Source organism: Molossus molossus, unplaced genomic scaffold (genome assembly GCF_014108415.1).
Source record: "Molossus molossus isolate mMolMol1 unplaced genomic scaffold, mMolMol1.p scaffold_m16_p_1, whole genome shotgun sequence".
NCBI classification, from domain to species: domain Eukaryota; kingdom Metazoa; phylum Chordata; class Mammalia; order Chiroptera; family Molossidae; genus Molossus; species Molossus molossus.
The window spans coordinates 103,506,183-103,532,503 of NW_023425344.1; the positions used below are offsets into that span (position 1 = coordinate 103,506,183).

At 40.3% G+C, this 26,321-nt stretch overlaps 1 protein-coding gene across 2 annotated transcripts in view; it reads left to right on the forward strand.

Annotated features, from left to right (window-relative positions):
• Nucleotides 1-877: 877 nt before the first annotated feature.
• The window catches only part of PRTFDC1 (phosphoribosyl transferase domain containing 1), a 108,612-nt gene continuing 83,168 nt past the window's right edge, over nucleotides 878-26,321 (forward strand). The window contains exons 1-3 of one of the 2 annotated variants that reach the window (XM_036272037.1): nucleotides 878-951; nucleotides 8,171-8,277; nucleotides 14,686-14,869. In XM_036272037.1, coding sequence (XP_036127930.1) covers nucleotides 904-951; nucleotides 8,171-8,277; nucleotides 14,686-14,869 — 339 coding nt within the window. In that variant the 5' untranslated portion in view covers nucleotides 878-903. Of the gene's footprint in view, nucleotides 952-6,411; nucleotides 6,456-8,170; nucleotides 8,278-14,685; nucleotides 14,870-26,321 lie in introns of those variants that run through there. The other variant, XM_036272027.1, reaches the window with a different exon arrangement.

The following is a 26,321-nucleotide window of genomic DNA, read 5'->3' on the forward strand; positions in this document are numbered from 1 at the left end:
ACCCGGGACCTTGGACTGGGAAAGGCTGGAATTAGGGGTTGAATCAACAAGATTCATTAAGAAGATTTCTAACCTGAGGAGAGTGGTTGTTTTAAACTGCAACCTGAAACAACCAAAATCTAACCGTATGTTCTTACAAAAAGTGGTAAAGCAGATAATTTGTAAGATTCCTCCCTTTCCTTCCCCCACCCCCTTGCTGAATGATGTTAAGGAAAGTTCCTATTTCAAACTCCAGATCCTCAACCGCAGTACCGTCCAAGGAAAAACCAATCGCGTGGCTCTTTCAAAACTCCTGGCCTGGCGGCTTGAGGATGTAAAAAATACACCGGGAGAGTTCCGTTCACAGCCCTCCTTAGAGAATGGCCTAGACCGCGGGCTCCTTTGCGCATTTACTTGGGATAAAGAGCACATAAAAATTAGCAAGGACACTGTTGGCCTAAAGCTAGGACGACAGACTTAGGGAGGCGGGGACAAGGAAACACTTTCCCTTCCTGTAAAAATCGAGCCACCGGCAGCCTCGTTCTCCCAAGTTCCAGACCAGAGGGGCACGGACAGGCGGGGTCCCGGGCTCGCAGACCCAGGGCTGCGGCTGCGGCTGCGGCTGCGGCGAGGGACCGCCCGCGGCCTGCGCTCAGGTGGAGCGAGCGCTGCTCGGCGGCTGCTTCCCGCGCTCCGGTCCCGCAACTCCCCGCCGACCCGTCGAGGGAGGGGTCTGGGGAGGAGGTGCCGAGGGGGAGCTGCTGGAGCTGGGCCACGTACAGGGTCCGGTGCGCGCCCTTTTCCAGCCCTTTTCCGCCTGCTGGCCCGGGACGGGGCGGGGCGACCCCACCTCCTACCTCCCACATCGTCCCCATCCCAGATTCTTCCAGCACGCTCCAACCCTTCCCGCTTCCCCGGAGAAACATGGCCGGGAGCAGTGAGGCGGCACCGGACCACGGGCGAGGCATAGTGGTAAATGCAAATTCCTGATTAATTTCGGGGCTGAGTCGTGCGCTCCTGCTCTCTCTCCCCCTCCCTTCTTGTCACCCTCCTCTTAGATTCAGAGCTTAAAGTGCGTTCTGGTGAGTGCAGGCCACAGCTTTGTTCTTCCCTCCCTGGGAGGATCGCGTCCATCCTCCAACCCGGCCCTCCACTACCCACTACCCGCCCCTTCACCCGATGTTCTCAGTGTCCGCCCTCTGTCCCCCCCACCCCACCCCACCCCACCCCGGGCCGGGAATCCGCGGCTCCAGCGTTAAGCCTGTGTCGTGCCGCGTCCCCACTCCTGCCAGCCAGCCTCCCGGAGTCACCCCTGGGAGCGGGGCGGGTCTGTGAAGACCTCCGCGGGCCGTCCTTGGGGGGCCTCCCTTCCTTTTGTGCTTCCTCCTGAGCTCTTCAGCACTGGTCTCTCATTTTGTTTTCCAAAAGGATACTGAGGATTCTCGAGGGCAGCTAGGAAGTAAAGTAGCTCAAGCAGATGAAGTTTGAGCTTTGAAACCTGTGCTGGGACTTTGGCTTGGGGGGGGGGGGGGGGGTCTCTGCCCAAGCTTGAGACAAGCTAGTGCCTCTCGAGCGTCAGTTTTCTCGTCTGCAAAAGGGACACAGCACTAGAGGCCCGTTGAGTTACATGGAGAGTTTATATGTAAAATATGTAGTAGTGTGCCCCGAGGGGAGGACGTCGGATGATGGGTTCCCAGACTAGAGCCTTTGTAACCCAGACAATCCCCTTAGGAGTCAACTAGAGGGCACCCCTCTTTCAGTATCCTGGAATCAAATCGGATTTTCCCGTGGCCACTGGCGTCCGCTGGTGCCTCCCATGGAGAATGATTTCTGGAGAAGGTGGTGGTTATTACTGTGTCAGGTTTAATATAAAACAGTGGCTGTGAGTGTGGCAGGTGGAGCCAATTTACTTTACTAAGATTATTTTTTCAGAGCTCACCCTGTACTGTAATTCACAGATAATATGTGATGATGGATCGACTACATGAGTAAGTGGGTTGGGGAAGGAAACACCTCATGCTCCAATAGAACTAAGGTTGAAATGCGTTGTTCAGTTCTTCATTTAACAGGAGGGCCTTTGCTCTTAAAAGAGTTGAAGTTCATTTATTTATTCATTCCACTCACGTTGACTGTCCTGCTGGGGTTCAGGCCATGTTCTAGGTTCTAGGGATACCGCAGAGAACAGGACAAAGAGAACAAAGAGATAGTGGTTGGAGGAGGGCTAGCACTGCTTTTGCTCAAATGGTCAGGGTGGCCTCTTTTCATGACATTTGAGCCACCATCTGAAGGGTAAGCAGGAGGTAGCCATCGGAAGACTGAAGCAAGAGTACTCAAAATAGTACATACCAAGAGCTGAGAAATCATTACATCCTGAGAAGAAATTTTTACACCAAATTTATGGGTTTTTTTTTATCCTCACCCGAGAACATTTTTTGCATTTATCTTCAGACAGAAAAGAAGGGAAAGAAAGGGTGAGAGAGAGAGAGAAACACCAGCGTGAGAGACACATCGACTGGCTGCCACCCACACGACCCCAACCAAGTGGGACAAACTGCAACCGAGGTATGTGCCGTTAGCGGGAACCAAACCTGGGACTCTCTGGTTCGTGGGCTGATGCTGTAACTGCTGAACCACTGGCCAGGGCCAATTTATGCTTTTAAAAATGTCACCCTGTAGAAGGAGACTTGACTTAGAGTGGTGAACACACAATACAATATACAGATGATGTATTATAGAATTGTACACCTGAAATCTATATAATTTTCTTAACCAATTCACTTCAATAAATTCAATAAAAAATAATTTTTAAAAAGTCACTCCAGTTGCCATGGAGAGATGGTCAGACCTGGGTTTGGGGTGAGGGGGATGAAAATACAAAAGGAAATAAGTTCAGTTCTGGACAGATCAAGTCTGTAATGACCCTAGGGCCTACAGGTCAGGATGCATTGTAGGCAATTTGAAATTCATATCTGGAATTTAGGAGAATGATTGAATATATTTGGAAATCATCAGCAAGTAGAAAAATATCTGATGCTTGGGAGTAGATAGGAATGCCCAGTGAAATGGGGAAAAAATTAAAACTACTGTTATGGATAGAAACCTGTAAGAGGCAGAGTGGGTAAAGAATCAGGAGCAAAGTAGGAGAGAGCAGGGAGGGCCCACGGAACAGAGTTTTGTGGAGGGGCGTGGGGGGGGGTACAAAGAGGTCATTAAGAGTGTCAGATACTACAGAAAGCTAATAGGATCAACGTGGAAAAGTGGCAGCCATTGTATTTAAATTACAAAGCCATTAGTAAAAAAGCTATCCCATCAGTAGAATGGTTAAATATAGCACTGCTATTTAATAATAGATACTCTTAAGAGGGAATGAGGTAAATCTGTATGATTAATAGGAAAGGTAGATTGTTAAAGTCTAAAAAGCAAATGATGGGACTGTGTAAACAGCCCGATCTATTTGTGTCAAAAGAAGCCTCTCAAAAGTAAGGTAATTTTATGGAAGATGTAGGGAGGCAGTGAGAGGGCCTGTCTTGGTTGGAAATAATCAATGTCTAATAGAGATAGTTCCTGCATTTATCTCATTGTCTCCAGTAGAATTCAGGATAATTAGACTAACCGAAAGTTGGATATAGGCAGGCCGGGCAAACTCAGTGGGTTCAAGGTGCTGATGTGTGGGATTCTTGGAAACAGCTAAGGGGTGAGACTCCCTTCCTCTTTGATGTGGAGGGGTAGCCCTGAGTTTGAAATTGGCAGCAGCCATGGCCACTGCCTGAAGGAGAGAGTGGGTCACAAACTGAGGGATTTAACAGCAGAGAAGAGCAGAGATTCACCTTTTATATGTGTTTCCAAATTAGTTTTCTCCCTGCGGGGGACTACTTGAAAAATAATGCAAGAAACATCCTAAGCAAAATATATATATATATATATATATATATATATATATATATACACACACACACACACACACACACACACACACATATATTTATATATGTGTGTATATATATATTTACATATATATTAATGCCTTAGAAAGAAGGTTTTCAATATATCTTTAAATGAGAAAAAGGAATTGGAATGAGTTTTGGGATTTGATGTTGTATAAAATGGCTCAGTTAATGTGTTTATCACTTCCCCAGCTTGGCGGTGTTTTGCATCTTCAAACAGAGAAAGCATTGTTCTGAATAAACTTGGAGCATATTATCTGTGATACTGAAACTATTTAAAGACTTCTTGTTTTGATTTTTTTTTAAAAGCAGATTAATAACATAATTATCTACAGTCCACAGCAGTTTTCATTCCCTCAGGTTTAGGACTTATTTACAATACAATCCGCATGGAACTTCAAGGATAACAAAGGGTAAACCAGTAGTTCCTTTATCTCTAGTTGTCTTTTATCTCAACAATGAAAATTCACCATTCCAGACTCATTGGAAATAAGGCTAGTTTGGATTATAGGATAGTTTTAAAGAATACATTTCTTCTGCTTTTACATTTACAGCTTTAACTATAGTAATGAGATTTGGGCAAGTAGGTTTGAGGCACTTTTTAAAAAATTATTTTTCTTTATTGATTTTAGAGAGAGAGGCAGGGAGAGGGAGGCACAGAAACATGATGAGAGGGAACATCGATTGGCCACCTCCTGCATGCCCCTCACTGGGGATTTGACCCACAACCTGGGCATGTGCCCTGACTGGGAATCAAACCGGCAACCTCTTGGTGCATAGGTTGATGCTCAACCACTGATCCACACCGGCTGGGCAATTTGAGGCACTTCTTTAAATTAAAACATCAGTTGTAAGTAAACTATTAATGTTTCAGTACATCTAAGTGGTTAATATTTATTACATACACACTATAGACTAGATATGGATATGAGTTTATATCCATTGTTTATCTTATTTACTCCCATATGAGGCAGCCATTAACTCCACTTTACAGATGATGATTACACTGGGACTCAGAGAAGTTAAAATGCCCAAGGTCTGTTGTCCCTAAACTCACCTCCAGGTGTGTTGAATTTGTATATCTGTGCTCTTAACTCTATCTGCCTCTGAGCTTTGGATTACCATTACAGTTTGTATCTGTAGGTTGGTTTAATGTGCCATTTTCTTATTTGGGGGTGGGGAGGCATCATTTATTAAGCACTTATTATATATTAGGAAATGTACTAAGAACTATAAATACATTATCTGTTTTGTGCCTTGATCCTCACATCTACCCTCCCTGTTCATAGGCTTTATGTGTCTTATTTATGGGAGGAGAAAACAGTCTCAGCGAGGATAAGTAATTTCCCTAACATCACAGCTTGCAAGTGTCAGAACTTTGCTCCAGAATGTGGAGTGGGGAGTTGTCTCGGATTTAGCCAGAGCAGAGGGCAGTAAAGGATTTGCATGGTGGGAGGAATGGGTTCAGCTGACCATTAGTTAATGATGCCACCACCTGGAAGGGCTCCCGGAAGTAGAGTGGTTAGTATGTGGTCTGGAAGGGGAGCCAGAAAGCGCTATTCACTTCAATGATCTCCCTGGTGTTGATCAGTGTTCCCAACTGGTCTTTACCTTGGCCTGCCAGCAGATCCTCTGGAAGCTGCTCAGCCACAGTGGTACTGAGGTTTCAGCAGGCCCAAGGGATTCTCAGGGTTGAAAGCCAGAGCTGCTCTGTGCAAGTTCAACAGTTGCACCCAGCCAGTTTGCTAGTAGAGGCAATGCAAATGTGATAACTCTTCAAATATGCAGATGACATGCACCATTGGCTATGAGCCTGCCCGTGGAAGCTATTAATTTTCAGAGCCTAAAACAGTGGTGCTCTTAATCACAAGGAGACAACTGAAGGTTGAGGCTGGAGTTTGGGTAGTATTGGGTAATCTGTGGACGGAGACAGTGTCATTCGTTTGCTCATTTAACATTTTTGAATACCTGGTATATTCCAGGTCAGTGTCCTGGGCACTGGGAATTCCACCATGAATAAGATAAAGTCTCTGCCAGAACACACTAATATTCCATAGAGAGGAAACAAGACAACACACACACATCACATCACGTCCAGTGGGAATACATGCTGTGAAGGAAAGTAAAGCTGCATAAGAGGCAGACAAGAATGAGTGGGTAGGAAGTTTATTTAGGTGGTCAGGGAAGACCTCTCTGTGGAGGTGATATTTGAATGGAGACTTAAAGGAAGTGAAGGTAAGCCATGTGGATATCTGGGGGAAGAGGATTCCAGGCAAAAAAAAAATGCAATATTCTTAAGGCCAAATCATGCTTAGCACATTCAACAAAGAGGAGGGTGGCTGAAGCAGAGTGAGGGAGGAAGAGAAGGCTTGGAGACAAGTCAGAGAGGGAAGCCATGGTGCGGACTCTGGATTTTACTCAGAGAAATGGGAAGCCCTTGAAAAAATATGAACAGAAAACTGCTACGATATGATGTCTATTTCTCCAGCTGCCATGTGGGAGGAGTATGTGGGCCAAAGTGGAAGCAGGGAGGTGAGTTTGACAGCTGTGGTAATAGTCCTAGGAGACATAACAGTGACACTGTCAGAGGGGAGGCAACAGAGACGCTGAGAGGTGGTCCTGGTTACGTTTTGAAGGAAGCGATGATAGGGTTTGCTGATGGGTTTCATGAAGGGGATGTAAGAATGGAGTCAACAACAACTCTGAAGTTTTGATCCGAGCAACTGGAAAAACAAGTGGTCCTTTCCTGAAAGAGAAGCATATATTTGGGGGGAACTATTGTAAGTTTGGTTTGGCTGGCATTCCAGAACCTAGAATTGGGATGGGAACAGGTGGGGGCTGGACCATAAGTTGCCTTTCCAAAACCTGAGCAAAAGGGAATTGACTTTAAGTCCTGAGTGAGGGGGAGAGTGGAAAGCAGGAGAATGCCCCAGCATTAAATGAAGTGCAGATGGCATCTAAAAACAACAAAAACCAAACCAGACTGAATGAGTCAGAGGCTGGAAGGGACAGGAATTTTCTCAAGGAGATGAATGGGATCCTAGGAGAACAGATATTTGTGAGGGGCACCAGGAGTTTGAAAAAGAATATCAAAGGACGGGAGCGGGCATCAAGGTCCCCAGAAAGAAGGGGGCTTGACTTGAGTTTCCCCAGTGGAAGCTGAGCTTGAAATACAGACAGAGAAAGAAGAGAGGGAGAAGGTATAGATGCAAGACAGATGAACACAACACAGAGTTGGGAAGGAAGATGACTTGACTGAAGACCAATCTGAAGACAGAAAAAAGATAGTTTAGGGAATGGGACTGGAAGATTAGGGTAGATTTGTATTATGGAAGGCCTGGAAAGCTTAAAGCTGGACAGAGGAGTCTGATGGAAGTGGGTAGGAGTACTTCAAGAATCAGAGCTGGCAATGCAGCCATGATAGGGTTCGAGTGCGTTAAACTGGATTGCATCCTTTCATGTGGCATCCCTTCCTAAAGATCTGAAAATAAAAGTAACACCTGCACCTTCATGTTCTCTTTCACCTCTTTGCTATTTTAACCACAAAACTTGCACATTCCATCCTAAGCAAGAGGAAGACTCGCTAGTAGTCTTCCCGGTATCTGAATAGGCCAGTTTTCTGGAGCAACAGTTTCCCAATAAGGCTGACTTCAGTTTCCACCACAGTACATCCTATAGAAGTCTTTATCAAAAAGACTAGATGACTCAGAAGTTTGGGTCTACACTAATCTCCAGAGACATGCATTTTTTAATAGGAATCTTTCTTAAGGAGATGAGGCATATATAATGCATGGAAATGTAATAGTGTATATAATACTATAGTAATATATGATATAATGTATATATTAATATAGTTGTAAATATATATATACTCATGATATTCATGGTGACATTCATAATTAAGGTATAGATTATATTTTTATACGTATATACTTTTTCAAACTATGCTATCAGATTAGTTATAAGACATCAAGTTTATATTTTTATTATATGATGCCAAGAGTTAAGAATGCAATATGTACTCTGTTCACTTTGGTACTAGGTCCTTTATCAGGTTGAATGAAACATTATCTTGCCTCACTGAGCTTTTCATAGGTCCATGGCATATAAATTTAATGCCATATTGATCATAGTTCTCTGTTTTCAGAAGTATTTTGTTTTTTTCAGATGACAGTTTTTTGTTTGTTTATGGTTTTAAAATAAATTTCTGATAAAAAATACCATAACTAAAATAATTTGATTTGCAGATTATGGATGATTGGCCAGGATATAACTTGAATTTATTCACATACCCACAACACTATTATGGAGATTTGGAATATGTCCTCATTCCTCATGGCATCATTGTGGACAGGTGAGTGCCACTTCCTGTGTGCGGCTTGGCCCTGTGCTGGGTGGGCTGGATCTTCTGTGAATCATGCAATACAATGTAGGAACCTATTCCTGGATCTCTTGTATGTGGTGGTGGACAGCAGTTTTTAGGACAGAGACTTTGAAATAAAAACAATCTGTGCTTTAACTGAACTGTTTACCTGGACATTTTTTCAGGGGAAATGGTAAAGACAGATATACATGCATAAAGTATTACATTATAACTAACAGCCTCAAGATAATGTCCTGGACAAACTAATGAAAATGGGAGACGGAAAAGCATTGCTTCTCACCCAAGGACCTTTGTCTCACATTTTTTAAATTCTTGAGTTAACCAGGGTGAGTTAAGAGGTGATATTTGCCTTCATAGGACAGACCCCTAAAGCCCAAGCTTTTCCTGTAACTTGCATTTGCTTTGGAGCAAGTAATACATCAGAGGTCGACCACTCTTGTGCACAATTTTATTTTTCAGCCAGTGGTAAAATTTCGGGAATAGATATATTTGCAGCTTAAAAAGATCTACACAGAACTCTTTCTGGAATAATATTTCTAGTTCTTTCTAATCTGTCTGCATAGATATTCTCTGGCTCCTTCCTAGCTGATTGGCTTTCCTAAAGCCAACATATCTCTCCTTTTTAAAGTTCCTAAGTCACCCCTGTTTGGCCCTTCATTTTCAGAGAGCCCCCATTCCCTTCAGCCCACCACAAGTGCCAGGATTTATGATCATGCCCCTTTCACAAAATGGTCTTAATGCCCAGACAATTACATTTCCATGTGCCTCTAATTTCTGTGCAAAGGTCAAATTCTTAAGCCTTCACATTAATATGGAAAGCAAGCTTCACAGATTTTACAGTGCATTCCCAGGAATCATAGAGATTCTTCCAAGACCCAGAAATCAGGGTTGGGGAGGTTCTGGGGATAAATGGAGGCTTTGGGCTTCCACTCTATCCTTTCCTTACACAGTAAACTTAAACTTCTGCCCCTACTTTTTTGGTTATATTATTCTGAGTTAAAATTTAACTTTATGAAATAGGTCCTCAGCCAAAAAAAGTTTGAAATAGACTAGGTGGTTACTATTCCCAGGACATTATCTTTCTATCAACTTCTGTATAAAGCAAAAGGAAATGTCATTCTTTCACTCAAATTCTAAAATTTTCCATTGGATAAGACTTGAATATTATGTGTTTCCTCTCAAACTGTAGTACAGTATTAAGGTAAGATCTAGTTTTGGGTTTGTCATGGCTTAATATACCTTTCTATGGAATACAACTTCTGATCTTCAGAGGGGAAAAAAGATTTTGTGATCGAATAAACTTGAGAAATTTTACATCTCCCAAACTGCTAAATCTCCCTTTTGACAATTTATATTTAAATATATGGGAATTTTTTTTTTTTTTAAAGGAAAGAAACCTGCTTGACTTTAACAGTTAAACCAACTTTTGTTGTGCCACAGATGTCTTTGTACTCGATTCAACTCTTAATAACTCTCAGAGGAATTTTCTCTTAACGCCAGTTTGGAAACACCCTGTTTTAAACAAATTCCTACTTTTCTCATCTGATTTTATGAATTAAATTAATTGCATCCTGATCTAGTACATGATTGAGTCCTGGTAAGGTTATTAAAAACCAGATCCCTGTACAGAAGAATCTCCCAGTGAACTTGTTAAAATGTATATTCTTAAGCATTATGTCCAAAAATTTTGGTTTGAAGGTCTGGGGTGAGACCCAGGATTGCCCATTTCCACCTTTAAAATGAATTAAGATATAATTTACATACTATAGAATTTACCTTCTATAGGTAAATAATTTAATGATTTTTTTTTTTTTTAATCCTCATCCGAGGACATTTTTCCATTTTTTGTACAGACAGAGTGGGAGGGAGAGAGAGGAAGAGAGAGAGAGGGAAACATCGATGTGAAAGGGACACATCGAGTGGTTGCCACCCGCACAACCAACCAGGGCCGGGGACAAACTGCAACCGAGGCACATGCCCTTAGCGGGAACAGAACCCGGGTCTCTCTGGACCGCAGGCGGACGCTCTAACCGCTGAGCCAAACCGGCCAGGGCAATTTAATGATTTTTTAAAGGAAATTTTTAGGGTTGGGAAACCATCACTACCATCATTTTACAATATTTCTATCATTTCAAAAAATTTGTTCAATCTCTGCTCCTACCCTCAGCATAGACAATCACCACTCCGATTTCTTTCTCTATAAATTTGTCTTTTCTGAACATTTCTTATAAATTAAATTATACAATATTTAATTATTGATTCACCAATTGAAAGACATCTGGATTTCTAGTTTTTGGCTTTTATGAATAATGCTTCTATGGACATTCTTTGTACGGGTATATCTTTTCATTTCTCTTGGATGGATTCTTTGTAGTGGAATTCTGAGTTTTATGGTAAGTTTGAGAGACTCAGTTATTTTTTAAAGTGGCAGTACCATTTTACATTTCTACCAGCAGTGTATGAGATTTCTAGTTTCTCTACACACTTGCCAACATTTAATATTGTCAGTCTTTCTAAGTATAGCCATTCTAGTGTATATATGAGAGTATCTCATTGTGGTTTGCATTTTCCTAATGATTAGTGTGCTTGTTAGCTATTATATGTCTTCTTTGGAAAGATGTCTATTTAAGTCTTTTGCCAATTTTTAAATTGGATTGTCATCTTACTGAGTTAGTTGTAAGAGTTCTTATGTTTTCTGGACGCAAGTCATTTATCAGATATATGATTTGCAAGTATTTCCCCCCTAGTGTGTGGCTTGTCTTTCATTTTCTTATTGACATCTTTTGAGAAGGATATTAGAATATTCTATAAATGTCAATTAGATCCAGTTGGTTTATGGTATTGGACAGTTCAACTACAGTCGTCCCTCGTTTATCGCGGTTAATCCGTTCCAGACTCTAGCGGTTGCACCTGGTGTTGAAGGGTTCCTGGGGTGCTCGAATACATAGGCCTACAGTTTATACGTACAGTAACTTTCATTTTAGTTGTAATACAGGGGTTTATAATTGACTCAGACAACCAAGCACATGCTGTATCATTTTCACTGTCTGGATCAACTTTTTAATTAATATATTGGTAAAAACCGCGATAGAGTGAAGCGCGAAAGTCAAAGCACAAAGTGGCGAGGGACGACTGTATATCCTTGCTGTATATTCCTGCTTGTTTTCTGCCTGCTGGATCTGTCAGTTACTGAGAGGGTTTTTTTGTTTTGTTTTTTTGTGTGTGTGTGTATGTACCCCTAGCAGAGACCGAACCTAGGACTCTGGTGTGCAGGCAGACGCTCCAACTGCTGAGCCCGACGGGCCAGGGCTACTGAGAGGGGTTTTGAAATCTCTAAATGCAATAGTTGGTTCCTCTAGTTCTGCTTGCAGTTCTGTCAGTGTTTTGACACTGTTGTTAGGATTGTTATGTCTTCTTGGAGAATTGACTCTTTATTATGTAATGATCTTTTTATTCCTGATAATTTCCTTATTCTGAAGTCTGCTTTGCCCGAAATTAACATAACAACTGCTGCTTCCTTTTGATTAATGTTATTATGGTATGTCTTCCTCTGTCCTTTTACTTTTAGTCTATCTGTGTTTTTATGTTTAAAGTGTGTTTCTTATAGACAACATATATTAGCATTTGTATTTTTATCCACTCAGTTTCTGCCTTTTAATTGTTATATTAGACCATTCATATTTAAAGTGATTGTTGTTATAGTTTAATACCATATATGTAACTATTTCCTAATCATTGTCCTTGTTCTTTGTTATTGTTTTTTTTTTATGTCCTCTACTCTGAAATATCTCTCCCCTACAGTGTAGCCTTTGATGATGTGCAATTTACTCTTCTTGTTTTTATTTTTAAGCCTCACTTACTGGGGTTCAACTCTTTGTCTGAATAGCTTAGTCTTCAGCCTTAGATTGATTAGAAATTATACTTAAACACCTCTGGCCAGTAAGGCTTCCACTCTCTGCTGATGAATATGTGTGGGGGTTGGCAAATACATTCAGGTTTCCAGCCTTTTTCAAGTCTTCCTTGGCTTTTACGTTGCCCTGGGCTTTCTTGTGTCTCCTCTGAACATGCGTACAGACTCCATCATTCAGGATGTGTGGGTAGATAAGGCCCTCTCTAGACTCTGCTATGCAGACACACAGCTCTGGTCAGTTTGGGACGTGTGGAGAGTGTATTGTGTCGCCCTCTCCTATGACTGTAATCTCCTGGAATTTCCTATCAAATCCCAGACTGGTCTAACCAGTTAGTTGCTCAAACAGGACTGCAAATACTGGAAAATGGAGCCACTGGCTCTCTCTGTTCACATGCTCCTGAGACAGCCATTTTAGCAGACAATGCTCCCAGTCAGGTGAGCTCCCTCTGGCAGTGCCCCACCCTGGTTCCACTATCTGATTGAGCAACAGAGTTGATGAGGACTGGGGGACTCCATAGGAGTGCTCTTGGGCATGAATCCATAGATTTGCTCTGTTTCTACCTAGTGTTCAATGTTTTCATGAATAAATGATTCTCAGTTTGTTGTATGCTTTTGGTTGATTTTCAGAGTGCTGAAGTGGTTGTTTTTCACAGTTTTGTCCATCTTTATAGTTGCTGTTTGATTCTATCAAGCTGGAAACAAATGTCCTTTATAGAATATCTGACATGCTGATGTACTTTTTTTTTTAATCCTTACCCGAGAGCATCTTTCCTTAGATTTTTTTTTCAGACAGAGGGAGGTAGGGAGGGGAGGAAGGAAGGAGAGAAAGAAAGAGAAACATTGATGTGAGAGAGACACATTGACTGGTTGCCTTCAGTACGACCCTGGCCTGGGTTTGTACCTCAGTCCAGGTATGTGACCTTAACCGGGAATCAAAACTGAAACTCTGGTCCATAGGCCAGTGCTCTAATCACTGAGCCAAACTGGCCAGGGTTGATGTACATTTTTTTTTTTTTTAATGATTTTAGAGAGAGGAAGAGAGAGATAGAAACATCGATGAAAGAGAACATCAGTTGGCTGCCTCCTGCATGATCCCAATGGAGATTTGGTCCACAACCTGGGCATGTGCCCTGATTGGGAATTAAACCAGTGACTTCTTGGTGCATGAGTCCACACTCAACCACTGAGCCACACTGGCTGGACTGATGTACATTTTTTGATGATCATATTTTGAGTCTGAAACCGTGGTTGACATTTTATATGTATATCTGTGTGTGTATATACACACACGTATATAAAACATTTATAATGGGGTAAAAAAAGAAGAAGGGATTAAGAAGTAAAAATTGTCGGTTATAAGAAAAGTCACAGGGATATAAAGTATAGCATTGAGAATATAGTCAATAATATTGTAATAACTATGTATGGTGTCAGACAGGCACTAGACTTAAGGGGTTGATCACCTTGTAAGTTATATAAATGTCTAATCACTATATTGTACACCTGAAACTAATATAATATTGTATTTCAACTGTAATTGAAAAAAATCTTTCTTAATTAAAAACTTTTTTAAGTAAAAGAGGAATCAAAAATATACATAATATATAATATATAAAATATATTATGTAATTATATATAGAGAGATCATATGTAATATAAAGTTATATATCTATATATTTAGTTCATTCAGCTTATTTATTTTAAATCTAATTCCATTTGGGATGCCAGTGGGGACTTTTTTCAAGTATGTACCTTAGATTCTTTCTTTATTCGAGGTTTTAGTGTCATATGGGTGCATGGACAATGGACTTCTGGACATGAAGCAATTAAAGAAAATACAATGACAATTCCAAATTAAATATTGGGTGCTAACCCAAGGTTGTATCATTGCATAACTGCATGAGGCATCATTCACACTGTGTTCCATGGAAATGGTGCCTACTGGAATTGTACTTTAGGGCACCTTTCACATAGGTAATGTGTTATCTTTGTGAAATATAAGGCAAATGTTATTCTTCTGATAGTTACTAAGGGCTTGACTTTTCCTCCAGTCTCTACTAATGTTGTAAGGTGGGTGAGTCATTCTCCCATTCCTTTTTCTCTGCTATAAAGTAAGCGTACTATCAACAAATACCCTCATAGCATTATAGTTAACAACCAGGCTCTGTGGTGATAAAATAACAGCATTCATGATCTTTGACTTTATATTTTACACCTCAACCATTTTTGTGACACAGAGGAGCAACAATGTGCTATTGATGATGTAATTATCAGAAATACGTTTTGAACACTCTTCTCTTTGTCCAACTTGAACAAAGCTTCTTTATCTGTAGGCTTCTGTCTCCAAGCTCTTCTCTGCATTCTCCTGTATAATCTGATATGTGTAGTACATCATGCATTTTTTTAAAAGGAACAAAAATACTCAGAAGTAGTTATGCTTTAATATATCTTTTCATTTCTTCTTTCAGAATTGAGCGGCTGGCTAAGGATATTATGAAAGACATAGGATACTGTGATATTATGGTCCTGTGTGTGCTTAAAGGAGGTTACAAGTTTTGTGCTGATCTTGTAGAACATCTTAAGAACATCAGTCGAAATTCAGATAGATTTATCTCTATGAAGGTTGATTTCATCAGAATAAAAAGTTACAGGGTAAGTTATTTGTTCCATATTTATTTTATGACCTTTAGAATGAACAACTTTATAGAATAAAAGAACTAATAATGTTATGAAAGTGAAGATTGTAATTTTTTAAAATTTGCCAGATACTGCAACCTGTAATTCAAATAGTAGTCTTTAGGGTGGGGCAGGGGTGGGGGTGGGACTTCTGCTATCTATTTTCACCTATATGGAAAGATACTTCAGGAATAATTTATGCTTGCTTTTGTGGTTATAAAGTTGAGTGGTCATTTCCTGGTGCCCAGCTTCACAAGTGAGTGTGTTAAGAATGAGTGTTAAGAAAGGCCAGTGAATACTTTTGTGTCTCTGCCTTCATTGTTGCTGTTCGGCCCTGGAGACCTGTGTGAAGGTGTCCAGCCCAGAGAGGAGAGTGTGAATACATGGGTGGCTGCAGTCGTGACCTTGAAGTAGAGAAGGGAAGACTGTAGGGACAGTGAGTTATCATGTGAGATGAGACAAGACCAGGAACCTCCAACAGAAGGCCCCTCCACCAGTCTATGCAAGGCTCTCTTGGCCACCACTGAATAGAATTGAGCGAGATTATTCTCCAAAGAGCCCATCCCCTTAGCCTTCCCCTCTTCTCTCTTTGATGTTACCTTTTCTGATGTTTTCAATTCAATGTATAATAAGTTATTAAAACTGGCTTACTATTGGGTGAGGAGCTGTTGGAATCAAAACCGTGAAAGTATTCCCATTGATTAAACTAGCTTGCACACTTTAATTCACTCTTTGAATTGACTTTCTACTGAAACATGATAAAATCACTATGAACCTAATGGCTTAAAGCAACACACATTTATTATGTTATACTTAGAAGTTTGGGCATGGGTTCTCTGCTCAGAATCTTCCCAGGCTGAAGTCGAGGTGGTAGCTGTGGCTATTATCTCATCTGAGGTTTGGGCTTCTTTTCCAGATCACTGGTTTTTAGCAGAAGTCTGTTCCTGTTTTCCCCTGGCTCTTGGCTGAGGACCTCTCAGCTCCTAGAGGCTTCCCTCAGGTGTTACCTCCTAGACTCCTCCATAAGCAGTTCACAACACTGCAGGAGACCCTCTTTTAAAGGTTAATCTGATTAGGCAGGTTCACCCAGGATAAACTCCCTTTTGATGAGCTCAAAGTCAATTGACTAATCAATCACCTAATCATGGGAGTGAACAAGTCTCAACCACACTTAAGTAGAGGAGACTATACAGGGTGAGTACTTCTGAGACAGGAATAGGATGGAGGCATTTTCAGTTCTGCCTACCACACCCTGTGATTCCCTTGCCTCAGCTATAGAGCAGCTGGCAAGTTATTTCTATTCTTAAGATGTTCTGTATTTTCTTGATGACTTCTCAGGCTAGGATGAAGCTGTCTTTTGCATACACCTTAACTCTACTTTATTGGTATGGTTGTCTCTTTGAAAACCTTTTCTCTCTTTAGGTTTCTTTCATCCTGAATTAAGTAGCTGTGCTTCCTTCTTATAAGATTTTTTGTTTCTCATTTATTTGGCTTGATCCTTTTTATATCTTTTTCTAAGCAAACAGATTTCTAAAAGTCTTTCAAAAATTGAAGTTGAAATTATTGAGATATAATTTACATGCAGGAGAATTCATCTTTTTTATAGTTCTGAGTTTTTTTTTTTTGTTTTTTAATCCTCCCCCGAGGACATTTTTCCACCCTTTGTTCAGGTACAGTGGGAGTGAGAGAGAGGAACAAAGAGAGAGAGAGAAACATTGATGTGAAAGGGACACATCGAGTGGCTGCCACCCGCACAACCGACCAGGGCTGGGGACAAACTGCAACCGAGGTACATGCCCTTAGCGGGAACTGAACCCGGGTCTCTCAGGACCGCAGGCGGGCGCTTATAGTTCTGAGTTTTGACAATAGCATGCGGTCATGTAAATCACCACAATAAAGATATAGAACAGTTCCATACCATAAAAAATACCCTTGTGTTCTTTGAAGTCAACCCCTTCCCTAACTCCCAGGTCCTGGCAACCAATGATATGTTTTCTGTCCCTATAGTTTTGCTCTTTCTAAAATGTCATATACTACAATCACATGTGATGTAGCCTTAGTAAATCTGAATCTTAGCATAAGTCATTTGAGATTAATTTGTATTATGTGTACCAGCAGTCATTTCTTCTTCTTGTCAAGTTTATTTCTTTTTCAAGATCATTGTCAATAAAGCTGCTATAAATATTCACACACAAGTTTTTGTGTGTACTTCGGTCTTAGATTCTCTTGAGATTTCTTGGTCATATGGTCAATGTATAAAGAAATTGCCAAACTCTCATCCAGAGATTGAATAATTTTGCATCCCACCTGCAATATATGAAATTACGAGTTTTTCCACATTTTCAGCAGCACTTGGTATGGCCAGTGTTTCTTGATCTTTTTCTTCATTTTCTTTATCTTACCCATTTTAATAGGTGATGGTATCTCATTGTAGTTTTAATTTGCATTTCCCTATTGAATAATGATATTGAGCATAATTTCATTTGCATATTTGCTATTCTTATAGTTCCTTTAATGAAGTGTTTATTTAAAAATATCCTGCTCATTTTTAAATATGTTTTTATTAATTTTTTTTTTTTTTTTTTTTTTTTTTTTTTAGAGAGAGAGAGGGGAAAGGAGAGAGAGATAGAAACACCAGTGTGAAAGAGAAATATTCATTGGCTGCCTCCTGCACGTCCCCTACTGGGGATTGAGCCCGCAACCCACCCTGACTGGGAATAGAACTGGAACCTCTCAGCCCATGGGAAGATGTTCAATTTACTGAGCCACACCAGCTGAACTGTTCTTTCTCAAGATTGCTATGACTATTCAGGGTCTTTTGTTGTTCCATATAAATTTTTGGAATATTTGTTTTAGTTATGTGAAATACATCATTGGTATCATGATAAAAATTGTGTTAAATCTATAGATTGCTTTGGGTAGTAGGGACATTTTAATGATGTTAATGTTGCCTGTCCATGAACATGGTATATGCTTCCAATTATTTGTATCTTCTTCAGTTTCTTTCTTCAGTGTCTTAAACTTTTCTGAGTACAGGTCTTTCACATCCTTGGTTAAATTTAATCTGAGATATTTTACTTTTTTTTTTTTTTTTTTTTTTGAGGCGATTACAAATGGGATTGTGTTCTTAGCTTCCCTTTAGATAGTTTATTATTGGTGTATGGAAATGAAAAGGATTTTTGGATATTTATTTTGTATTCTACTACTTTATTGAATTCATTTATCAGTTCTAGTAGTTTATTTTGTGGAATATTTAGGGTACTCTATATACAGTATAATGTCATCTGCAAATGATGACAGTTTTACTTCTTCCTTTCCAGTTTGAATGCCTTTTATATCTTTTTCTTGTCTTATTGCTATGGCTAGGACTTCTACTACTATGTTGAATAAGAGTGGTGAAAGGGGACATTTCTGTCTTATTCTCAATCCCTAGGGAAATGCTTATAGTTTTTGCCCATTGAGTATGATTGTGACTGTGGGCTTGCCATATATGGCCTTTGTTATATTGAGGTATGTTCCCTCTATTTCCACTTTTCTGAGAGTTTTTTTTTTTTTTTTTTAAATCATAAATGGGTGCTGGATATTATTAAATTTCTGTTTCTGCATCTATTGATATGATTATGTGTCTTTTATCCTTTATTGGGTTTATGTGGTGTATCACATTTACTGATTTGTGAATATTGTACCAACCTTGCATGCCCAAATTAATCCCACTTGGTCATGAATTATGATCTTTTTAATGTATTGCTGGGCCCAGTTTGCTAATATTTTGTTGAAGATTTTAGCATCTATGTTCATCAGGGATATTGGCATATAATTTTCTTTCTTTATCATGTCTTTATCTGATTTTGGAACTAGGATAATTCTGGCCTTGTACAATGAGCTTGGGAGTCTTTCCTCCTCTTGAATTTTTTGGAATAGTTTAAGAAGGATAGATGTTAGTTCTTTGAATGTTTGTTAAAATTCACCTGTGAAGCCATCAGATCAAGGACTTTTGTTTTTTGGGAGTGTTTTTTATTACTGCTTCAATTTCACTAGTTGTAATCTGTCTATTCAGATTCTGTGATTCTTCCTGATTCCATTTTAGAGGATTGTATATTTCTAGAAATTTATCCATTTTATCCAGATTGTCCAATTTGTTGGCATATAGTTTTTCATATTTTCCTACAACTCTTTGTATTTCTTTGGTGTCAATTATTACTTTTCCTCGTTCATTTATTTTATTTATTAGGATCCTCCCTCTTTTATTCTTGACGAGTCTCGTTAAAAGTGAGTCAATCTTGTTTATCTTTTCAAAGAACCAGCTGTTGATTTCCTTGATCTTTTGTATTTTATTTTTAGAATTAATTTTGTTTATTTCTGCGCTGATCTTTATTATTTCCTTTCTTCTACTCACTTTTGGTTTGTTTGTTGTTCTTTTTCAAGTTCCTTTAAGTGTAAAGTTAGATTGTTTATTTGAGATTTTTCTTGTTTCTTGAGATAGTCCTTTGAGGACTGCTTTCACTGTATTTCATAGATTTTGGATTGCTGTGTTCTTATTTTCATTTGTTTCAATGTATCTTTTGATTTCTTTCTATATCTCATTGTTAACCCATTTATTCTTTAGTAACATGTTATTTAGCTTCCATTTCTTTGTGTGTTTTTAATTTTTTTCTTCTGATTGATTTCTGGTTTCATACCATTATGGTCAAAGAAGATGCTTGATCTAATTTTAGTCTTCTTAAATTTATTGAGGTATTTTGTGTCCTAACGTGGTTTATCCTAGAAAATGTTCCATGTGCACTTCAAAATAATGTATATTATGCCGTTTTGGGGTAAAATACTCTGAAGATATCAATTAAATCCACCTGATCTAATGTGTCATTTAAGGCTACCATTTCCTTGTTGATTTTCTGTCTGGAAGATCTAGCCATTGATGTCAATGGGTGTGTTAAAATCCCCTACTACAATTGTGTTGCTTTCAGTCTCTCCCTTTCTGTCCATCATGATTTGCTTTGCACATTTAGGTGCTCCTATGATTGTTGCATAAATGTTTGCAAGAATTATATTATCTTCTTGGATTGTTCCTTATATCATTATGTAGTGTCCTTCTTTGTCTCTTAGCTGCCCCAGTTTTTTAAAAATGTTCAGATATAGGTACTGCTACCCCAGGTTTTTTTAAATGTTCATTTTTATTAAATATCTTTTTCCATTATTTGACTTTAAGTCTGTGTGTATCTTTCATGCTCAAGTGGGTCTCTTATAGACAGCATGTATACGGATCTTGTTTTTGTTTTTTTTATCCATTTACTCTCCCATGCCTTTTTTTTTTTTTATCATCCTCACCCGAGGACATTTTTCTATTCTTTGTTCAGGTAGAGTGGGAGGGAGAGAGAGGAACAGACAGAGAGAGAAACATCGATGTGAAAGGGACACATCGAGTGGTTGCCATCTGCACAACCAACCAGGGCCGGGGACAAACTGCAACTGAGGTATGTGCCCCTAGCGGGAACTGAACCCAGGTCTCTCCGGACCGCAGGCCGATGCTCTAACCACTGAGCCAAACTGGCCAGGGCTCTCCCATGCCTTTTGATTGGAGCATTTAAGCCATTATATTTAAAGTGATTATTGATGGGTATGTATTTATTGCCATTTTATTCTTTTAATTATGTTCCTCTGTTTTTGTTTGTTTTTTTCCTTCTACTTCTTAAAGCAGGCCTTTTAACATTTCTTGTAAAACTGGTTTGGTGGTAACAAACTCTTAGCTTTTTCTTGTCTGGGTGGTAACAAACTATTTTAGCTTTTTATTTCTCCTTCAATTTGAAATGATAACCTTGACGAGAAAAGTAGTCTTTGTTGTAAGTCTCTGCTTTTCATCACTTTGAATATTTTATGCCAATCCCTCCTGGCCCAAAATGTTTCTGTTGAGAAATCAGCTGACAATCTAATAGGAGCTCCCTTACAGATGACTGTCTTTCTCTTGCAGCTTAAAATTTTTCTCTTTGTCTTTAACCCTTGCCATTTTAATTATGATGTGTCTTGGTGTGGTCCTCTTTGAGTTCATTTTGTTTGGGACTCTTTGAGCCTCCTGGACTTGTGTGTCTTTTTTCTTCACCAGGTTTGAGAAGTTTTTGGTCATTATTTCTTCAAATAGGTTCTCGATCTCTTGCACGCTCTCTTCTTCTTCTGGTATACCTATGATATGGATGTTGTTATGCTTCATGTTTTTCCAAAGGTCCCTTAAACTATCCCCATTTTTTTTATTTATTTATTTATTTTTATCCTCACTCGAGGACATTTTTGCATTTATCTTCAGATAGAGTGGGAGGAAGAGAGAGAGAGAAACATCGATGTGAGAGAGACCCAGCGAGTGGCTGCCACCCATGCGACCCCAACCGGGGCCAGGGACAAACCACAACCGAGGTACCTGCCCTTAGGGGGAACCAAAACTGGGAATCTCTGGTCTGCGGGCTGGTGCTCTAACTGCTGAGCAGTCCCGGCCAGGGCTGTAACTAGTAGCATTATAATCCATGTCAGATTAAACAATGTTGCCATCATCTTTCATTGTCCATTTCCCTAAACGTCCTCTCTAATTTATCAATGTTTTAACTTAGAGGTACACATTCTAACGTTTATTAACAGTCATTAACACTTATTAATACTTAAAAGTGCTATTAACTCATGTTTATGTGATTCTAGTTCAAATCAAACATTTGCATTTCTAAAACTCCAGTAACATTGTGATCATTATTGTGGTATCAACACTGATATTTTCAAGTAAACATATTTTCCTGGGGATATGGAGGTGGGGCCCCTACCCAGGGTTCTGATGAAGGAGAATTTTAAATCTTCCCCAACTTCATCCATTCTGCACACTGCGTGTTTTAGCTTTTGTTCCACACTTAAATCTAGTAGGATTCAAGAATGATATGGTATCTTTCGCTTCCCTTCAAACTAAATGTTTTTCCTCTTTTCTATTACCAAAGTGGCACAGATCATCCCCTGAGAGATTATCTGACATAAAAGGCTACCTGCTCAAGAAAGCTTATCTGCTAATTAAATATACTTAGAAATGATGGAAAAACATATTCGTAGTATGGGGTATGTTGGGAACAGCCGTCTGCTCATAGCATGTAAACTGTCCTCATGCAGAGACGAATTAATTGCTATGTCTGGTTAGGCTTGAGCTGATCTTCCTTTACATGATTGAGCAATTTCAACATTCCTGAGGGCAGAGACTTATTTTTAAAAAAACAAAAACTAATAAACATCACCAAATAAGGGGAAAGGACTAGATTATTTTCCTATGAGGGTGTTTGGTGCTCTTGAATACCTCCAAACCTATTCATAGGGAGTAGACATCTCGAAACCATCTCAGCAGAGACAATGGCCACTAAAGTGTCTTTTTCTTCCTTCAGAAATTTCTGGAGGGCAGTCAGGATTCTGTGTACTGTTATGGGTTCTGGCCAAAAGCATTAGGTAGTTTTACTCTCTCCCAGCCTTCTGCTCTGTGATTCTTTCTCATTTCTTTTTTGAGGAAATAAAGATGAAAGTTTCATTTACTTGGAGGCATTGCTTCTCTTGTTGCAGCATCAGCATTAGGAGCTTTCTTCCCAGGAGGGTCTCATTGTTTAATGCCCTTCACTGTTTACTAAGGGACCTTGCTGAGGGCCAGATGGCTCCAAATATCTTACAGTTTTAGGTAATTTGACTTGTCTTTTTCTTAAACTTCCCATATGACATAAAATTAATTTGTATGAATGTTAGCAATCTAGACAAAGATTATTTAGAAAATTTCTGTTCTTCAGTGAAATGAGGGGCACTGGCAACATGAATTCCTTAACATTTCAAGTTTTTCTTCCCCTCTTCCTCTTTTTCTTTCTCCTTCTGTCTTTCCGCTAATATTTATTCAGCACTTGCTAGATAGGTTTATTATCTCATTCCATTCTGACTGCAAACCTTGCCAAGTTATCTCTCATCTCTTCTTTTATTGATGAAGAAAAGGAGGCTCAGAGGGGCTACTTAGCTCACCTAATGTCACAGAGCAATAAATGGTAGAGATGGCATCAGAGCCCAGACCCATCAGCCTCTCAAGCCTGTGCCCTTCCCAGCACATCAATATTTCCCACAGGATTTTCTGAGGTTTCCCACAAAACTGCACTGTTTTGTAAGATATTAGTAGGTTTGCTAACATTTATAATGGAGTTGGTTATATTTTCTCCTAAAATATGTCAGACAAATATTATGTACCTATATACAAATATTATTCTCGTTTGTAATAATCTGCCTTTATGAAATGGTGACCTTAGTTAAGAATATTTGAAGTTGTGTGAGAGAGAATGTATTACATGTATGGCATCTCATATGCACACAAATGGCTTCACTTTGTAGCTTGTCTTATAATATCAACAAAATTTGTGAAACTATTCAGTGGTTATTTTATTTAACAAAGAATCAAATATCAATTTTTTTCTCATAAGAACATTTTCAGCTATGGGGCCTAATTTTTCAGCTGCTCGAATCCAAGGATACACTACATCTCATGAACATCTATTTGTGTTACCACTACATTACTCATTTTAAAAATATTTTCTTTTTCTCAAAGTAATATATTCATATGCATTAACAGGCCAAAAAGAGAGAATTTGATTGTGGCAATTTTATGGAATAGACAAGTTGAAAACCCTCTTGCTACAAAAATACTATGAGAAATATAATTTAAAAGCCTTTTAAAGGTTTACTGGAGCTCACAAGAAGTAAGGGATATCTTAGGAGCAGAAATGAAGTATCTGGGAATCACAGTGTAAACTGGTGCATCTCAGGAACAGGGTTGAAGAGAAGGAGGGTCAGCCTCAGGAATCTGGTTTTCACAACCATGCAGAGACAGATGATAGAGCCTTAGACCCACATAAAATGGGAAGTCCAGGGAGACCCTTATGTAAAGTTTATGCCATCAAAGATATATGCCTTTGGTGAAAAATTTGCCCATTAGTAATGGTAGACCCAAAGAAACTAGCTTGTCCTTGGCATGGGCTGCGAGTGGGAAAGTAAAATATCCCTTGGGAATTGTTAAATACAAGTCTATACCACACATGGATTTGAGGTTCTTAATTTATTTTACCCTCATAGTCTGTGATACTCCAACCAGAGAATTTAGTATTAAAATTGGTCTTAGACTACAATACAACTAGGTACCCGGTAGAAGCACATTGCGAACCTCTCTAGAGGGAGCACCTCAACCTGAGCAGCATTCCTACAGATAAGCTTCACTTGACCTGAACTAACAAACCTGAAGCAAAAAGGATGAGTGGAAGCAATCTACACAGGCAAGAGCAGCTGGCAAAAATATACATATATAGAAGAAATAGGTAAACAAACTATCTAAAAAGAATATGAAATAATTCTACCTAATATGACTAAAGACATAAATGACAGTATTTTTAAAAAAGGTAAGAGACTTCCAGTCAAGATGGCAGCATAGGTAAACGCGGTATCGTGTTCTCCCACAACCACATCAAAGTTACAACTAAACTACAGAACAACCATCATTCAAAACCTCCTCACATTGAGCTGAATGGAAGTCCTACAACTACGGAATTAAAGAAGCAGCCACATTGAGACTGGTAGGAGGAGTGGAGGTGGAGGGGCTGGTCCCACACCCACGTGTGGCGGATAAAAATCAGGAGGGACACCTCAGCTGGGAAGGTCCTCCCTGAGGACTGAGGGGTCCCCGTCCCACATCAGGCACCCCGCTCAGGGTTCCAGTGCCAGGAAGAGAAGTCCCCATAACTTCTGGCTGGAAAAACCAGTGGGAACTGAGGCTGAGGGAGGCTGAAGCGGCTGGAACCCCAGGCAGCTCCTCTTAAAGGGCCTACACATGGACTTATCGGACTCACTCCCTCTAAGCTTGGAGAGGAGGCAGCTTGAGGGGCACCAGAGACATACAGGGAAGAACTGAGCTGTTTGGCATTGGAGCGAGGGCTGGAGAGGGGGCTTTCTCCTGGACAGACGTGCCGTCAGGGGCCTTTGTTCCTTTGGTGAGCCCTTTACTGGGGCAGCAGACAGCCACCATATCAGGGACTCCAGCAACCTGGCTCACACTGGTTGTCCCACTCTGGTGATTCCCTGAGGCCCCCGCCCCACCCAACTTTCAGGCCCACCCAAGCTGTTGCCACTTGCTTAATCATAAGATTGGCCTGTCTTGGATAAAGCTTCAGGGTTTCCTACATTCTTTCAAACAAGCAGCATCTGGTCTCAGATAGCCCCATACTGTTCGTTAAGTAATACACAGAAACAAACACAGGGAGGCAGCCAAAATGAGGAGACAAAGAAACAGGTCCCAAATGAAAGAACAGAACAAAACCCGAGAAAAAGAACTAAGTGAAATGTAGATAAGCAACCTAACAGATGCTGAGTTCAAAATACTGCTTATAAGGATGCTCAATGAACTTAGTGAGAACCTCAGTGAACTTACTGAGGGCCTCAAGAGCATAAAAAAGGACCAGTCAGAAATGATGGATTAACAGTCAGAAATGAAGGAGACACTAACTGAAATAAAGAATAATTTACACAGATTCAATAGTAGAGTAGGTAAAGCCAAGAAGCAAACCATCGATTTGGAATATAAGGACGCAAAAAACACCCAATCAGAACAGCAAAAAGAGAAAAGAATCTGTTGAGAAAAAAAATGGCGGTGGAGTGAATGGAACTGCACAGACCATCTCCCAGGACCAAACTGGATTTACAACAAAAATAAACACAAATCGTCAGGAAGAGCAATCGAAAGGCAGCCTGGAGGACCACATAACCAGGGACACTGACTCAATCCTGGTAGGCTTGCGAGGACGCCAAAGGGGGCCGGAAGCCCACAGTCCGCAGCGGCCTGGGCTGGGACCAGCAAACTCAGCTGGGACCAGGGGACTCAGCTGGAAGCTCCTGCCACCTCAGCTGCAACGGAGGCCAAGTCCTGCGTATTCAGCTGAGGGCTACCCCTCGGCTGGTGCCGCAGACTCACTGGCCCTTAGCTGGGAGCAGCGCCATTGGGTTAAAAGTCCCAGGCGGCTCCACGACACAGAGTCTGGACACAGGCTAAATTGGCAGCAACCACCCACCTTGGGCTCCAGCAGAGGGAGGGCAGACTGGAATGGAACTGTGTGGGGACACTCGGGATTTGGAGGGTCCTCAGAGCTTTTGCTGAGTGCAGACACGCAGGACTGTGGTCATTTTACTCCTTCCCAGGGCCCTGGGGAGAGGCGGCGGCTCCTCTCTCAGAGATTCAACCCCACTTGGCGGCCATTGAAATGCTAATTGAGGCCCATTAAAAACCAGCAACTGCCCCTCCCTCAGGAAATCCTCTTACACTGAGCACCTGAGGGAGTTTTTTAGGAAACTCCGAAACCAAGGTTCTTCAGGTGACCTCTACTAATAGCCTCCAGGCAAAAAAAGCTAG